Source organism: Polypterus senegalus, chromosome 3, assembly GCF_016835505.1.
Source record: "Polypterus senegalus isolate Bchr_013 chromosome 3, ASM1683550v1, whole genome shotgun sequence".
NCBI classification, from domain to species: Eukaryota; Metazoa; Chordata; class Cladistia; order Polypteriformes; family Polypteridae; genus Polypterus; species Polypterus senegalus.
Window position 1 is genome coordinate 49062442 of NC_053156.1, and position 18912 is coordinate 49081353.

Here is an 18912-nt window from a genome sequence, read left to right on the forward strand (position 1 = left end):
GCATTTTGTTGTGCTAGTGGGTACAATTTCTAAACTGTCAATCATTTATTTATGAAATGATTTTTAAAGTGTCAGTCCTGATTCCTATCTCACCAGCCATTACAGTAAGTTCTTTTTTTTTTTTTTTAAAGAGAATATAATAAGTAGAAACATTTAACCTTTTGTGGTACATCATGTGTAGTATATGTAGAAGCAGCACACAATTGTTTCAGTTTCTTAGTATTATGATAAAGTTACTTTACAGGCTGGACTCGGAGTTTTGGCTTTAATTTTGTTAGTAAGTAAAAATTGAAAGAAAAAACATTTTTGTAGTGCTTTAATTAGACTTACATCTAATTTATTTATTAATCTGAAATTTACAAATCAAAGTAAAACTGTGTCTGGTTTTCTGTAATGGCAACAGTGCCAGATGAAGTGACTTGCTCAGAGCACACATTCAGTCTGGGGAAGGTCTGAACTGGCAGCCGTGTGACTTCCAGTCCAATATGTTAGCTGCTAGGCCACCTTATCTGCTTTTCTTACCTTTATCTTTCTGCTTTTTTCACAATGAAATTTTAACCAATCACAAAGAAACCTGTGTCCCAATTAGGTCCTATACTGGCCCACTAGATTTTTTTTTTAACTGCTTATTCAGCTACTAGGTCACAAGAAATAAGAGACTGTCAGCAACTGACACACATCAAGAACCTGCTGTGGATGGGGCTGCCAGTTCATTACACATACAGTGCTAAAAAAGTGTTTTGGAAGTTTTCACATTGTATTTTTGTGCAACATTGAATCAAAGTTGATTTAACATGGGACACCAATCAGCAGATAAATACTCTAATTAAAAGTCCAAGTGAAAACAGATCTCTGCAAAGTGGTCTAAATTAACTACCAATATAAAAAACAAAGTAACTGTTCACATAAGTATTTGCCTCCTTCAAGTCAGTATTTAGTAGACACACGTTTGGCAGCCATGAGAGCCTTGAGTCTGTGCGCTGAGGTCTCTGTTAGCTTTGCACGTCTGCACATTGCCATTTGTCCCAGTTCTTCACTGATAAACTCTCCAAGCTCTGTCAGGATGCATGGGGATTATGACTGAACAGCCTTTTTCTAGTCCATCCACAAATTCTCATAACTGGGTTGAGATCTGGATTCTGACATTGTTGTTTTTAACCCATTCCTGTGTTGCTTTAGCTTCATGCTTAAGGTTACAGTATTGTCTTTCTGCAAGGTGTTGGTTTCTTGCAGACTGCATCAGGTTTTCCTAGAGATTTCTCCGTATTTTGCTGCATTCGTTCTAAGTTCCGATTGCCGCTTCAGTGTTGGCTGAGTACTGAAATCTTACTCTATCAGGTATGCAAAATGCTGTCAGTTAGGATATGCAGATTTTATGTAGATTGATCACATCATAGACAGTTGTGCACTATGCCAACAAAAGCCACACTGTCTTGAACTTCTGACCAGCATCATGCAGAACTGCCAATTCTCCTGACGTATACAAATGTGTGAATGCTACAATGACTACTTCAGCATATAAACGAATGCAAGTGCAGCTTTGAATCAATTTCCACCCAGCCATAGACCAGTGCTATAGCTCCTGCTAATTAATAAGGCAGAAGCAGGTCGTTTTTAAAGATAAGGTGGTGTTGGATGTTTTTTAGAAGAATTAAGTGGATAAGACTGGCGAGCTTTGTTGGGCTGAATGGTCTATTCTGATCTTGATTTTTCTAATGTTCTCATGAGGTGGTTTGTTGTGTGGTGGGTGCGGCAATGCACTGTATCAGTGCATTCTCCCAGCCTCTAATGGTCTAATGTTCCCCTGCAATGTGAACACTGTCAGTTTCACAGTATCGGCAACCTCCATCACTTTCTTCTCTCTACCTCTATATTCTTTAGCATCACTCCGTGCACTTGCATGCACTTCAGTAACACAGTTATGCACAGCTTATTGGCCTTTGAGAGACCTGATTAACAAAGTTAAATTTCTCTGTGAATAACATGATTACGTGGCCATGTAAGCACAATCTTTCAGCATTCAGTTCCAGACACAAATGCTCAGGCAATCACAGTGTTTCTCATCCTGGCTAAAATAATCGGTCTCAATATTTCAGAAATCGCTATATTTATGTTGATGAGCTGAATGCACAGTGCTAAACATGGCAACACACTCTACAGAGCAGATGAAAAACATGTTAAAAGCAACACACTTTATGTAGTCTCATTCACTTTTTAAAGTAAGGAGTAATCTAATGCATATCTTACTGAAGTAAAAATTCCTGCTTTGTTGTTATCCCAGCAGCACTGGGTGTGAGGCAAGTAGCACATTCAGCGGGTCCTTTGCAGGGCTCACTTGCTCAACCAAGCAGAAAAGAGTGTGCAAGCCACTAACATAAACTTATAAATAAAGCCTCAATTTGACTAAATACATTTATAAAGCACAAAAATTATCATAGGTGTCATGCTTATTTTCTGATTTACAGTCGGCAATCATGACTTACATTTTTTTTTTTTTTTGCACAGTTTAATTACTTTTCCTCATGTAAATGTGGATTATTGAGAAACCAGGTTTCTGCCCTGACCGGGTTATCCATCTTAATTCAGTTACATGTGTGCATGTAAAAACATTTACTGAGACCAAAACAAGAAAAAGAGTCTGTGTTGGGCTCCTATTTATACTTCTCTTAAAGTGAATTCCAAATCAAATGGGCCACCCATATGTCTCCTCTTGCCCACAACTGAAATCCTGGCTTTAATTTTTCCAGTTTAGGTCTTCTATTTTGATTTTGGTCTTCTGACAGGCATCACTCCTTGTTGAGGTTGCTGAATTAGATTAGGAGGTGGGCACAATGGTGTTGGCTATTGCCACACAGCTCCAAGTAACTGGGCTCAAATCCCATCTCAGTCACTATCTGAGTAGGTTTCTTACGTTCTTTCTGTGCCTTTGTCTATTTTTCCGAAGGGCCTCATTTCTGATCTCACACCTCAGAGACATAAGGGTTAAGCTGAATGTCAATTCTAAAGTGAGCTGATGTATGGGATGCCTTTTGGTGGACTGGTAGCCTGTCTGTGATTGGCTCCTGTTGTGTTCCTGATGCTGTTGGATTGGGCTTTTGCCCCTGCACTCCTGAACTGCATTAAGTGGATTCTGGGAAATTAAACTAAACATCAAAAACATGAATATACCATCACTCACAAAATGTAAAATCATTACCATGCAGAATTTCACTATAATACTTAATAATTGTTTGTGCATTATTTCACCTAACCACTCTGCAAATTAATTTCTGTAGAAACCTTATGTGCAAGGACATCACTTACGAACAATGTCCAGGTCTGTGGAGAAGGACCCATAGTGGTAAATCAGGCAGGTATCAGGAGAGTTCTCCAGTACTTGTCTCTTGGCTACTAACAGAGGTACGTTGGCAGTTGCCTCAATCTGATCTTCGGGAAGTAGAACATCTGTAGAAACAAAAAATCAGTGGCTTTCATGGTGCAGACATCCAAACAGGAAGCAATGAAAGAGACATTTCCTAAAACAATGGACTAGATGTGTGTAGTTTGGGTCACTTTGTAACAAAAACTTCTGAAATGAAATACATTTGTGGTGAGCAAATGTGGCAATAAATAATAAGAAATTTATTAATACATGTAAGTGGTGGTTCCTCTGAAATGACAGAAAAGCAGCGACTGATCTAAATCAAGAAGACTCGTAATAACAACACAAGCATGTTTTCGAAAGTCATGCTGAGGAGTTTTCTAAGTGAACAACTGAGCCAGTTGATCAAAGGTTCCACTTTTAAGTTATGGCCTGGACTTCTCTGGCATGGTCAGGTCCAGTCTCAGAGGACTGTGCCCAGTTAGAATGAGATGGCTTTTCCTCATCGTGTTTCCTCCACAAGCATGTGCACATTTATAATTGTGTTATGGCCGCCAGGCCGCGCTGTGCCCCTGGAGCTCATGGAGGCATTTTGGTATCAGGAGGAGATGTGCTATTTCAGGGACATGCCGCCCCCTCCTCCTCCTCCTGGCGGCTCCCCTGTCACTTTCGCTTTTGTTTGCGTTGAGATTTCAATTCTACTGTTGTCTCCTTAAGCAAGCAAGTGGCTGTTAGAAGGAAATGTTGGGGGCGGTGGAGGCCTTCTGATCAGCTCAGCTTTCCCTGCACGGGAGCTGAAATACACTGAGAACAACAGCACACTAGTAGCAATGTGTCTAAAAGGAATTAACAAAAGAGTTAAGGGAGCCACATTTTAAGGACAAACTCAATGTTTTATGTTTCACATGCATTTTTCTCTGTGTTAGTTTGGACACCCTTATGTGTGGTGGTTCCTAACTTTTAATGTTGGACTATCGTAACACTGTCTTTTGGGCACTGCTAAACAGTATGTTGGCAGTAGGTTGTTTGCCCCCTTTAAAATGACAGATGAGTGGTCTTCTTGAAAGGAGTTCATCCATCTATCCATCTGTTGTCCCGGCAGCATGATTCCAGGATAGATGGAATGCAAAAATTCTACAAAGCACACTTAAACACAGTCCCAAGATTATGTAGAGTTGCCAGTCAGATCAGAAAGAGCTTCTTGAGAGTTTGGAACACCTTGGTGTAAACGCCACAGTGAAGTCATCCAGCCAGGAATCAAACAAAGGGTCAAAGTGATGTGACATGTCCAACTGAATCACAAGAACAGCTGTAAATGAATTAATTTATCCTTTTTTAAGTCTTCTGTGTTCATTGCAGGGCCGTAGGTGCCAGAAGACAAAGACCAGCAATCACTCATACCCTCACTCTCACTTTTTTGGACAATTACCCGTGAAATACATGTACATTTTGAAAACAATTCAGGGAGATAACTCATGGGAAAAAGGAGGAGACTGTGCAAACTACACACACAGAGTGAAAGGTCCAGGAATTCAACATAATGTTTGAGGACCAGGCAGTAATAATATGCATTCATTCATCCTTTTATTTTTTTTCAGCACCTACTTAGTTCAGTTTTATGGTTTTTCAGGGAACCTATTCTGGCGGTAAGACACACAAGGCAGGAAAAAAGACTTGACAAGGTGCCAGTCCACCACAAGGCAAACAGATATCTGTTACCTTAACATACAAGTGTTTGGTATGTGTAACTCTTTTATTTTTTTATCTGGGCTTACAGTTTTCCTTCCATGGTGAACTACCCAGGAGTCTAACTACATACCTGGAACACTAACCGCTGTGCCAGCCACAATGTACTAGGTCAGTTTAGTTTTAAAGTCACTGTAATGCACACTGTAGATATCAGAAGTTTCAATGTGCACATGCAGTGTGGTGTAGGTGTCAAGACCTGGGGCCTCATGCATAACGCCGTGCGTAGAATTCGCACTATAACATGACGTAAGCATAAAAGCGGAAATGTACTTACGCACAAAAAAATCCAGATGCATAAATATGTGCGTTCGCCAGCTTCCACGTTCTTCCACTACGTAAATCCCGGTCAGCATGTAAATTGACGCACGTGCACACACCTGCAGCCCCACCCCAACTCCTCCCAGAATTATGCCTCTTTGAATATGCAAATCAATATAAATAGCCCTTAAGCTCAGTGTTCTGTGAAAAGGCAATGGCAAAAGTACGAGGGAAAATAGAAGAATTTCAGCGAATACCAACTGGAGGCAAAGAAAAATGTACTATTTGTTGGTTTAAACAGTGGTTTAAACAATAAAAGGAAGTCGATCGAGTGACATAGTGTGTCGGAGAAACTCGTAAGCTCAAGTTCACAAAGTTGCACAGTGCCCGAAATAAAAAAGAAGTTGTCACATATCAAAGTCACCGTGAAAAGGCGAGTCATAGCCCACCGTCTGAGTGTCATATGGAAGCTTATTAAGGTACAGAAAAAAAACGCACACAGTGGGGAAAAAAGCACGAAATGGCAACTTTAATTTCGAAATTGATAGTTTTAATCACGTAGTTTATTTTGTCATTAAAGTAGAACATCATAAGCTTCATCTTAAAATCGTTTTATTTACTAGTTTCTCAAATCCCATTGTAACTAAAGTAGCACGTTAAAAGCTTTGTTTTGTATTTGATCTTCTATGTGCTCTATTTGTGTGTGAATCACTACGTGCTTCCGGGCTTTCTCTTCCTCTGACAAGACACAGAATCCATTACATTTGTAATATTACAGCTCTCTAAATAATTAAAATACTGAGAAGTATATGTGATATCATTTTCATGGTGATGGGAGTTAAAGCATGTTATTAAACATAGGAACACACGGTGGCACAGTAATTGTTCATGTCTCACGCAAGATGCTTGCTGCGCCATGTGCGACCTTCGATGAAATGCTTTATTACAGAAGTACTGTCTTTTTCAAATGTACTAACCTCCAATTCCTGTCCTTCCTTTTCTTTCTCCAAATACGCAATCGCCACACAATCCGCTCTGTAATAGACGTTAAGCCATCTGTAAGCTTAGAACACCGATTCTTCGAAACTTTTAAGGAACATTGAAATATCTTCGTAATGTTTAATTATTCTATCCATCTATCTTTCCAGTGTTGCGCCAGCCACAGCAAGAATACAGCGTGAGGGAGGAACAATCCATGAATAAAGCTCAAGCTTCTCTCTAGCACTGTGGCACTGTGTAGTTAAAGTTAATGTTTTATCTGTATAATATAATAAATATATTTTGCTGCATTTCATCCTAAAAATGGTATCGTCATCATATGTAAATACACGCTTTATAAAGTGGCTCAGGTTGTGCAATTTTATAACTGTATCATAAGTACAATTGCCTCACTGTAAACTTGCAAGTACAAACAGTTCTACAAGGAGCACTTGATGGACTGGTTGAGTACATGTATAGTTCTTGGGATGAAACTGTTTGTGAACTGTGCGGTCCGAACAGGAAAAGTTCTGAAGCGTTGTTCAGATGAGAGCAGTTCAAATAGCGAATGACTGAGGCAGCGTGTACTAGATGCTGTATACCGATAATTCTCTTTCCGATCAGCTGCTGTACTCCTGTGATTCACACTCCGATACAGTGATATAAATACAGTTCTCTGAGTGGTGCAGTGAGAGTAATATGGAAAAAGATGATCCAATGTGGCAACCCCTAATGGGAGCAGCTTAAAGAAGATGGTGCAGTGAGAGTAACAACGCAAAGGCAGCTATGGTATTTAGAATAGTTTGACCATTCTGTGGACCATCATATTGTTACAGGTTAATTACAATCAGATGCATTAAACTAATAAACAATATGCGGTTAATTTCTGTGTATTTATAAAGCTGCGTCAGGGATGTGGATCTGAAAAAAAAGGGAAACCACACTGGAACGGTAGCACTGCTTTGATGCTGGGTGTCGCCAGTCTGCAAAACCAAGGGCAGAACTTGCATACGACAGGGTATGAGCTACCATGGAAATGTGCATGGCTTTACGCCAAGTTTAGGTTTTATACATCACGATTTGAATGTGGAAATGCTCTTACACAACATTTCTGTGTGTACTCACTGTTTATACATGAGGCCCCTGGACTGTAAACCACAATGTTGCTGGTTTAATTCCCTTATGTGACACTTGGTGTGACTCTTAGTAGTTACTTCACCATCTTTAAAAATATCTGCAAGCAGCTGTACTGTATCCTCATCATGAACAGTAAGTTTAATTGGGATAGAAGTGTCATCAAATTTTTAATAACTAGTGAAATACACGGACCATCCTAATTTAAAATACAAATACAAAACAAGTTGACGATAACGATATTTGTGTTTTCTAAATAGACACTTCTTCAATTCCTGTAGAACTCATAATACATTTTATTATTTTCTGGTGGTTCATTTACAGCAACACGTTCTTTTGTTTTCATCTTGAAAAAATACAGCTTGACATCGATCACATGTAACTTTGGTAGGTAGTGGTCTACAAAAATATTGATGTAAGGATGTAAAAGCAATGCTTCCATATAGTTGGAAGTTTCAGCTATTTGACAATCTTCTCGGTTGTCACCAGGCATTTCTGTCTCTGGTGCATTTCTGTATTGTGTATCTTGGACTTTGTCTTGCCAACTTATGAGCTGTCTTGTTTGTCTGCTTCTCAATTGCTCTATAGTTAGGATTGCTTCTTACTTGTCAATGTAGGTCAGCATCTTGTTTTCTTATTGTTTTGTCATTCGTTACTTAATCACTATCTGCAATATGCTTGACATTCAGCAGATGTCACACTCTTCTTTTTCTTTCTACCATTGTGGTGGTTATCATTTTATTTTTGCAATCACTTCACTAAGTTCATTATCTCAAGTCACTTTGCCACCCTTTATTTATGTTTTATAAACTTTGTTGTTCTGTGATCAATAAACACAAAACTTAAAAATTGATTACGAATTCTGAACACATATGTGCCTTGTCCAGGGAGGTTATCAGCATTAGGGCTTGCGGGAACATTATTATTACAATAAACAAGTGATGTGACTACCAGGCAGCCTGAACCTAACATTTTATTGAATTTCCACAACATATGAGCCTTCTGCAACATCCTTGACACTCGGCAGATGTCTTTGCTCTTCTTACCTCTACCATCATTTTGGTTATTACTTGGTCTGCCAATCACTTTGCGGTAAACACATGACCACAGGTGATGGCCACTAGGTTGCCACTACCTAATATTGTTTAAAGTCCCAAAACAGATCAGATCATACGCTTTCTATTAAGACAAAGATCAAGGTTCTATCCCCCTTTAGTCTGCAAATGATTGCATGACAGAGAAAAAGACCATAGCATTTTATATACATCAACGATAAGAACATATATGCAGTCTGCATACTTCATCCATGCATAGTACAGTTGTGCTGTGGTTTTAGAACAGAAAGTTCATTTCTCCCATATCATGTGAATTGGTTGAGGACAGTCATTTTTTTAAATGAATGGGGAACCACTGCAACCTTAGTAATGTGTAGTATCCACTTGGATGATGCAACAGCAGCCATTTTTGTGCTGGTACACTCTCCACACATGAGCTGTTAGGTAGTGAAGTGGTGATAGATAGCCAATTAGAGACAAAGGATGATTAGGGGGCTGGAACGATTAGGCCATGGATGGCATTTTAGCCTTGACATTGGGATACACTCTGCTCTTTACGAAAGATGCCCGGGTACCTTTTATGAGCACATAGAGTCAGGACTTTAGTTTAACATTTTAATGCACTGGGGCATTGGGATCCACTTTCAGACCACAAAGTAAATGCCCACTGCTGGCCTCACCAACACCTCTTCCAGCAGCTGCCCATGCTTTTACTAGATGTTCACCCATCCAAGTACTGGCCAGGCCCAAATATCCTCACTGTAGCTTCAGGTGGATGACCTCTTCTGAAATGCATGTGGTTAGTGGTAAATTTAAAACAGACAAATGAATACATGACCAGCTGTGACACCAACATCAATGTTCAAGTAAGAGTTTCACTGTATTCTTTACATGAACTCGATCATACTGTATGTTTTTATCACCCTGCCCTGGATCTTTAAAATCAGTTGGGCCTTGAACATTGAAAGTGAAACAGTGCCACCTAGTGGGCAGCAAAAATCACCTCTTCCTGCTGCTATGTTAAGGAGGCTGTCTCAGCTAATCAGTGCCACTGACTAAAGTCTGTGATGAAAACTTATCCATTTATATTGGTCTGATTTTCGATTTTCTATTGTCATTACAAATGGATTGCAGCCTGGGTTTTACTTCTCTATATATTCGCACAAACCCAAGCTATCAGACCTGAACCATTGTGGATGACAGATTACAAAAGAGACAGCCATGTGTAATGTTTGACACCCTTGCTTTACTTTGAATCCACTGGCTGAGTGAACAAACTACAAAGGCAAGTATGCCCTGAGTGAAGATATTCAGAAAGATAAAAACAAATGAGACCTCTGAAGACCAAGGTCAAGAAGCACTGGCCTTAAGTTATGCTTTACTTCTCTTGGTGAAGTTCACACTAACAGCATGCAAAGCAATCTGTCACTAGCACCAGCCTTTTGGTAATCCTAACAGCTCTGAGGCCATCCAGGAACAATATAATCCCTCCAGTTTGCCCTGGTAGGCCATGCTTGTTACACACATTCTTTGAGTTGAGGTGGGCAGCCTTTCTATTATGAGATGTGGAAGGACACACATCCTAGCTGGAGTGGTTGCTGGTACCTTTTCCATCTATGAGTCCATAATGGAAGGGCAGAGGAAGACTGCTTCTTGGGGTCATATATTCTCCATATACACTGGGTGGCAGCATCCCTCTGGTGGAGCACACCACCGGGCATATTGAGAGCTGTAGTCCTGAGGGTCAGCCCTGATGGGGTACTAGGGTGCCACCAGGGGGATCTGCAGAGGAACACCCCCGCTGCTTTGGAATGCTTCCACCTGGCCTGAAAGTGCTTCCAATTCTGCATTGCTGTGGTCACCAGAAGTACTCCCAAATCCAGCATAAAAGAAGCCACCTCCTCTACATCAGGGGTTCTGTGTTGAGAGGAGGTGGACAAGACCTGCTCGAAAGAGAGTGGAGGTGGAAAAAAAGAGAAGAGGAAAGGAAGGAAAGAAACGAAATGGAAATGAACTTTGACTAATTCATATATGGTCACAGAAACCTATAGAATGTATTGTTTAAATTAAAAACTTCTTTCCTTAAGTCTGTGACTGTGTGGTATTGGTTGGGTCTGGGTGTGTGGGGTGCAGGTGCGCCCCCTACTTATCAGACCTCCCATATCCTTGAGCTCTTTATCCCACAACATGGTGAACACTGAGCCCAATGAAGCAACATACAGGAGCTTAATTTCAGCCATTTGTTATCATGATCTCATTCTCTCTGTTGCCACAGCCCCAAATCTCAAGGTGACTTCAAACAGCAGGATCCATTTTATATAATTACATATATACAACTGGCTAGGTTAAAAGTCTGCATCACCTGGAGAATGAAAGACGGTGACTGAACCAACATCCACGTCATTTACAGTTCGGTTCCCCAGCCACTGTGCCACTGGAGAGCATCTCTTCACTGCTCCCTTTTTCTAGTATGGCAGTTGTAAATTCGAAGGCTATATTGGGAGTAGCAGGGACAAACTCTGGATGGGATGCCAGTTCATCACAGTGCTAATTTAGTGTTGATTTAGTATTGCTAGTAATGAAATGTTTTCAGAGTGCTGAAATTGAACTGGAGTTCTGGCATGATGAAATATAAATGTGTCCTTCTGTAGCATTCTGCCATCCATAACAGGAAAAGAGACACTTTCGTAACACTTTAGTTAAGATGCTTAAAAATGCAACTATTTTTTTTTTGAAGTTTTATTAATTTTACTGCAATACATACAAATCAATCAATTTTTTACAAAAAGAAAAATTGAGTTAAGGACAAATCGATTCCTACCCCTGAGAGATTGAGCAAAGCAAACGGCGTGAAATTTAAGGCTTGTAAACATACCTAAATGAATAAATGTTATAACCCAATAGAGATGAATGCAGAAGACAAAGAAATACGGAAATAATTGCTACCTCTGTGCTTTAAGAGCTTATTTGAAAATATTACTGATTAGATCCTGCCATGTTTTGAAAAAAGTCTGTACGGATCCTCTAACTGAGTATTTGATTTTTTCCAATTTCAAATAGTATAACACATCAGTTTCCCACTGACTTAAAAGAGGAGAGTTAGGATTCTTCCAGTTTTTCAGAACAAGTCTGCATGCCAAAAGTGTAGTGAATGCAATCACAATTTGTTTGTCTTTCTCCACTTTAAACCCATCTGGAAGAACCCCACAGCTGTTAATGGGTTAGGAGGGATTGTGAGTCCAAGGCTGTCTGAGAGGTAATTAAAAATTTTGGGCCAGAATAATGTTAATATGGTGCAGGCCCAGAACATGTGACCCAGTGAAGCTGGGACTTGGTTGCAACGTTCACAGGTTGGATCATGCCCTGGAAACATTTTGGAGAGTTTTAGACGAGACAGATGTGCTTGATATATAATTTTGAGTTGTATAATTGTATGCTTTGCACATATGGAGCTCGAGTGAATTCTCTGCATTGCTACTTTCCACTCCTTTTCTGATATATTAATTGAGAGATCTTTTTCCCAGTGTCCTCTTGGATCTTCGAAAGGGAGGGACTGTAAAATGATTTTATATATTGCAGAGATGGTGTCTGAGTCCTTGAGATTGAGCAATATTTTTTCCAGCATGGATGAGGGTGCAAGATGAGGAAAATCGGGAAGGTTCTGTTTAACAAAGTTCCTGATTTGAAGATAGTGAAAGAAATGTGTAGGTGGAATGTTAAATTTGGAATATAATTGTTCATAGGAGGCAAAGACGTTGTCTATATAAAGGTCTCTAAGCAAGTTAATTCCAAATTTTTTCCAGATATTAAAAACTGCATAAGTTCGCGAAGGTTGAAAAAGGTGATTCTCTTGCAGAGGTACCACAGATAGAAGCTTCTCCGTCTTCAAATGCTTTCTACATTGGTTGCATATTCTAAGTGAGTGAAGCACAATTGGGTTATTAGTATATTGCCGATAACGTGTGTTTATTTGAGCACAGAGCAGGGAATACAAAGAAGTACTGCAGGATTTTACTTATATTGCGGACCAAGCCTGTGTGTGTTCTTCTATTTGTGTCCAGGTTTTTATCGTTTGTATCCTTCTGCCTTTTGTCTTTGTAGGGTCGCTCTTTGAATGCGTGGATGTTTTGAGTTCCAAATAAATGAGGTTATTGTTGAATCTAATTGCTTAAAGAATGATTCATTAATGTATATTGGAATGTTTTGAAATAAAAAAGGAGCTTAGGAAGAATATTCATCTTAACAGTGTTAATTCTTCCAGCTAGTGTGAGATGAAAGTTGTATGACAATCTATGCGTCTTGCTTAATTTTTTCCATGCAGACTGCGAAATTTTGTTGATAAAGAGCTTTATGTTTACTTGGGATGTTTACCCCGAGGTATTTAAACTGTTCTGCAATGATAAAAGGTAGGGTGTCTAATCTAATATTATTATATGCTTGAGAATTCACTGGAAAGAGTACACTGTTATTCAGATTAATTCTGAGACCAGAGATTTTTTGAAATTCTGTGAGTGCTGTTAAGACTGCAGGCACAGAATTTTCTGGGTCCGATATATACAGTACCATATCATCTGCATATAATGAAATTTTCTGTTCCAGTCCTTCTCTGATAATCCCCTTTATCTGATCAGTATTTCGACAATGTATTGCCAGTGGTTCAATGGCAATTGCAAACGGTAGCGGTGACAAGGGGCATCCTTTTCTAGTACCACGTTCTAGTTTAAAGTACTCTGAACAAATGTTGTTGATACAAACTGAAGCTTCTGGGTTAGTATACAGTAATTTGATCCATGCACAAATGTTCGGGCCAAACCCAAACTTCTCCAATGTAGTAAAAAGGTATTTCCATTCAATCATGTCAAATGCTTTTTCTGCATCCAATGATAATAATATTTCTGGGGTGTTTGATTTAGTTGGTGAGTATATTACATTAAACAGGAGTTGAAGATTTAAGTGTCGGCACCTGATAAATCCAGTTTGATCTTGTGATATTACCAAGGGGATCACTTTCTCCATCTTTCTAGCTATGATTTTAGAGATTATGTTAACGTCATTATTCAGAAGTGAAATTGGTCTGTATGATGCACATAGTAATTAGTCCTTATTTTGTTTTGGAAAAATGGTGATTAGTGCTTGGCAAAGTTTGAGTAAGAGTTTGGTTTTCTCTGACTTCTGTAAATGTTGTTAATAGGAGGGGAGTTAGCTGAGCAGAGAATTTCTTGTAAAATTCTGCAGGGTAGCCATCAGGGCCTGCTGCTTTTCCGCCTTGAAGTGACTTTATAGCATCTAGTAATTCTGATAATGAGAGAGGTTTATCAAGTTCCTCCGCACTAAAAGTGTCTATTTGTGGTATTTGTAATGTACCCAGAAATGCATTAGATTGTGTATTGTCTTCTTTAAACTCAGTAGTATATAAGGATTTATAGTAGTCTCTGAAAGTGTGCATTATATTTTTGTGGTCGATGATTTTATTTCTGTTCAATTTTATCTCACTCTGCCATCCATAACAGGAAAAGAGACACTTTGGTAACACTTTAGTTGAGATGCTTAAAAATGCAACTATTACTCACTTACTATTAATATCTTAGCTCTGAGCAAACAGTAGGCCAGTAATGGGGATTGAAATGGCACTCTGATGTTCACCAAATCATCCAGACTCCATTATTCATGCAATGCCTTGCCGGACTGAGTTCTCTGCTTTCTAGTTATTTGTTTGGTGTGAATAAAAAAATAGAGCAGTTAGACAAAAAGATGAACATTTCATCCGAGGTGAGCCCTGGAGAGCTGCTGAATGTTTAGATTTATGGACTTAATCGTCTTGTGTAACCTTCTCTACAGGGGATGGTGTAGACGTGGGCACCACAGCCAACCTCTACAAGAGCCTGGCACACATGGCCCCCCATATCAAGGAGTGTGCTGATGCCTGCAACTTTATTGCTGAAAGTACTAAGGAGCAAAATGACGTTGGATCGGTGAGTCACAATATGTTTCCTTCTGAATGTCTGGAAAATGAGAAAGGAGGTTTTTTGCTGTCCACCTGTCAACATCTTTTAAGATGGTTTCCTATTCTCCATCATGAAAGATCTGGCGTGGTATTAATGTTTTGTGAATACATATAACTAAAGTAATTACTTTTATAGGACACTTTTATTCAATGTGAATTACAGATATCAAGTATGCACTATAATTACTTCTATATTTCCAAAAATGAACCTCCAGCCTTGACTTGCTCAGCCTTAGACGATCAGTCTGAGGTTGGAAGTGAATTGGTGACCTTGTGTTTTACAGGTTTAGCTCTGAGGTCAACCAAGAGATATAATCCATCTAGGTGTTGCCTTATAATGGGCCTTGTCTGGTACACACCTGCCCAAACAATCCAGTTCAGGTTTAAGTCATCTTCTAAATTGTTGTTATTATTATTATTATTATTATTGTTAATGTTCCACTTTTTGATTTTCTCGCCTTTCTGGCGGTTTCTGGTGAATCCAGATATCAATGAGTGACAAAAGTGATTTGCTTAAGCACGTTTCTGAGTACGGGTTTAGTGGTCATAAGTGCAATCTTATGCACTTCACTACCTGGCCTTGCATGACTTGGAAACATTCAAAAGAACTTTTTGAAACCTTTCTTGAGTGTTCCTCATCCTCTCACTTTGACTGGCACCACTCTTGTCTTGGCATTCATTGTCACACTGATCTTGATTTCAGGGTCTTTTTATTTGTTGAACTTCTCGGACTCTTTCAGCAAGACATTCGCATCATATAGAATAATTATATCAGTCAGTAGGCATATCCTCTCTTTCTTATTGTGCAGTACTATATCAAGATGATTGGCTAGAGTCCATTTTAGTATTTCTGAGGGTACAGTTAAAGAGGAAAACCAGACAATTCAGTGAAACATTCATGCAAACATGTTACAAAGTTAAAATGTTTTCTCTTCATTTCATGTTCAAGTAGCACTTAGATAATGCAAGACCCTGAGAGACTGGCACTGACATTCAGATCTGTACAACTACAGGAGACCCTGAAGGCATACATTGACACTGCCATTTCAGGACCCCTAGATTACACTGGACAATAAAGATTTTGCTTCCTCAACACTTTGGGATGTGAACTCCCCTTTAAATTGTCCTATCATCATTAACAACATTTGTTTCTATATCACAGTTTGATACATAGAATGTAGCTTAAAGTGCTTTATAAAATGTCAAAAAATAGGAGTAGGTCAAATGGTTAGGAGGACAGAGAAAAAAAAAACAACTCCCAATATGCTGGAGAGAATATAAACTCTGCGGGGGTTCCAAGGCCAAAAGACCATCCAGACCTCGTTGGGCATTCTACTTAACATACAGTCATATTAAAAAGTTTGGGAACCCCTCTCAGCCTGCATAATAATTTACTCTACTTTCAACAAAAAAGATAACAGTGGTATGTCTTTCATTTCATAGGAACATCACAATACTGGGGTGTTTTCCGAACAAAGATTTTTAGTGAAGCAGTATTTAGTTGTATGAAATTAAATCAAATATAAAAAACTAGCTGTGCAAAAATTTGGGTATCCTTGTTATTTTGCTGATTTGAATGCATGTAACTGCTCAATACTGATTACTGGCAACACCAAATTGGTTGGATTAGCTTGTTAAGCCTTGAACTTCATAGACAGGTGTGTCCAATCATGAGAAAAGGTATTTAAGGTGGTCAATTGCAAGTTGTGCTTCCTTTTGACTCTCCTCTGAAGAGTGACAGCATGGGATCCTCAAAGCAACTCTCAAAAGATCTGAAAACAAAGATTGTTCAGTATTATGGTTTAGGGGAAGGCTACAAAAAGCTATCTCAAAGGTTTAAACTTTCAGTTTTAACTGTAAGGAATGTAATCAGGAAATGGAAGGCCACAGGCACAGCTGCTGTTAAACCCAGCAGGTCTGGCAGGCCAAGAAAAATACAGGAGCGGCATATACGCAGGATTGTGAGAATGGTTACAGACAACCCACAGATCACTTCCAAAGACCTGCAAGAACATCTTGCTGCAGATGGTGTATCTGTACATCGTTCTACAATTCAGCACAATTTGCACAAAGAGCATCTGTATGGCAGGGTGATGAGAAAGAAGCCCTTTCTGCACAAACAGAGTCACTTGTTGTTTGCAAATGCTCATTTAGACAATTCAGATTCATTTTGGAATAAAGTGTTTTGGACTGATGAGACAAAAATTTTGTTATTTGGTCATAACAAAAAGCACTTTTCATGGCAAGAACATTCCAAGAAAAACACCTGCTACCTACTGTCAAATTTGGTGGAGGTTCCATCATGCTATGTGGCTGTGGGGCTAGTTCAAGGACTGAGGCCTTTGTTAAAGTTGAGGTTCGGATGAATTCAACCCAATATCAACAATCATTCACAAAGTTGAAGTTATGCAGGGGTTGGATATTCCAACAAGACAATGACACAAAACACAGTTCGAAATCTACACAGGCATTCATGCAGAGGGAGAAGTACAATGTTCTGGAATGGCCGTCACAGTCACCTGACTTGAATATCATCGAAAATCTATGGGATGATTTGAAGCAGGCAGTCCATGCTCGGCAGCCATCAAATTTAAATGAACTGGAGAGATTTTGTATGGAAGAATGGTCAAAAATACCTCCATCCAGAATCCAGACACTCACCAAAGGCTATAGGAGGCGTCTAGAGGCTGTTATATTTGCAAAAGGAGGCTCAACTAAGTATTGACGTAATAAAACTGTTGGGGTGCCCAAATGTATGCACCTGTCTAATTTTGTTATGATGCATATTGCATACTTTCTGTTAATCCAATAAACTTAATGTTACTGCTGAAATACTACTGTTTCCATAAGGCATGTCATATATTAAAAGGAAAGCTCAGCCAATGATAAACATAAATCCAAAGAATTAAGAGGGGTTCCCAAACTTTTTCATATGACTGTAAATGTATGTACGTTGTCCTGTATTGTTTTTTTTAGGTTTCATCTTCGAGGATTTGAAACAGTGGGTCGTGTTGAAAGTTGGGGTATGTTTTTTCATTTAAACATCACAGGTTGCTCACCAGTTCTTAGATCAGATGGTGGTGGAGCAGAACATCAGCACAGAAAAAGCAGAGATTAATAATGATTACAAATTCATTGAAGAATATGATCATTCTTTGCATCTCTAGTGTATTATGATTAGAACTAAACTGTAGCCATGAAACAGCCAAAATTTAAAAAGTGGGTTTTTAGGAGTTTTTTAAAATGTTCCACAATGTTAGCCCGACGTATTTCTTATTGGTGAAGTATTCGAGAGTTTTGGTGCATAATAGCAGAAGGCTGCCTCACCACTTCTTTTATGCTTAGCTCTTGGAATAATAGGCAGACCACCATTAGAAGATGTAAGGTTATGACATATGAGTGTAGGAGGACAGGCACTTCAAAATGTAGGAAACAGCAAGAATATTTACACCTATGTGTTTACAATTAGTAGTTTCTTAAAGTCAATTTTAAATGTCATGGGTAACCAATGGGTAATGACGCTAAGCTGGAGAGATGTCCACAGATTTTCATTTTCTAGTTAAGATTCTTGCTACTGCATTCCAAGCTAACTGCAGCCGAATGACGTGTTTCTTAGTTAGTCCAGTTAGGAGTACAGTAATCTAGTAAAATAAAAGCGTGAATTAATTTTTTGTCATCTTACAATGTTTTAAGAGGTCTCACTTTTGCAATATTCTTTAATTGGTAAAATGCATTGCTAGTAATCTTGTTAATGTGTGACTTAAAGTTTAGGTCAGAGTCCACGATTATACCTAAATTCTTTATTCTAACTTGACTTTTATTGGTAGGGAATCAAGTTTATTTCTAAGACCATCCATTTTAAGATTTTTTTTTTTTTTATTTAGGTTGAGTTAATTACTACTCACCCATTCCGACATGAAAGGCAGATATTGAGTCAGAGAGCTTCAGTGTCTTCATGGTGTTATGGATGAGTAAAGCTGTGTGTCATCTACATAACAATGGTAACTCACTTTGAGTTTCAAAATAATCTTGAAAACATGTAGACTGAAAATAACCAGGCCCAGAATATAACCTTGTGGTATGCGGTATCCGTTATCGTGGACCTCCGAAATACAATCACCACAACTAACAAAGTATTTTCTAGCTGTTAAATAAGACAACAAACAAATTTAAGACACTACCTCTGAGACCTACCTATTGTCGAAGGTGATATATGAGAATACTGTGGTCTATGCTCTCAAATTCTGTGCAGAGATCTAGGAGAACAAGAACAGATATGTGGCCTGTGCCAGCATTTAGACTGCAGGTCGTTTACTAGTTTAAGCAGTGCAGTTCCTGTACTTTAGTTCGTCTTTTCTAGAATTTTACATTAA

At 38.9% G+C, this 18912-nt stretch overlaps 1 protein-coding gene across 2 annotated transcripts in view; it reads left to right on the top strand.

Annotated features, from left to right (window-relative positions):
* Nucleotides 1-18912, top strand: part of chrne (cholinergic receptor, nicotinic, epsilon) — a 74262-nt gene that overhangs the window by 51090 nt on the left and 4260 nt on the right. For both annotated transcript variants that reach the window (XM_039747159.1, XM_039747158.1), the window contains exon 11: nt 14374-14507. In XM_039747159.1, coding sequence (XP_039603093.1) covers nt 14374-14507 — 134 coding nt within the window. The remainder of the gene's footprint in view (nt 1-14373; nt 14508-18912) is intronic.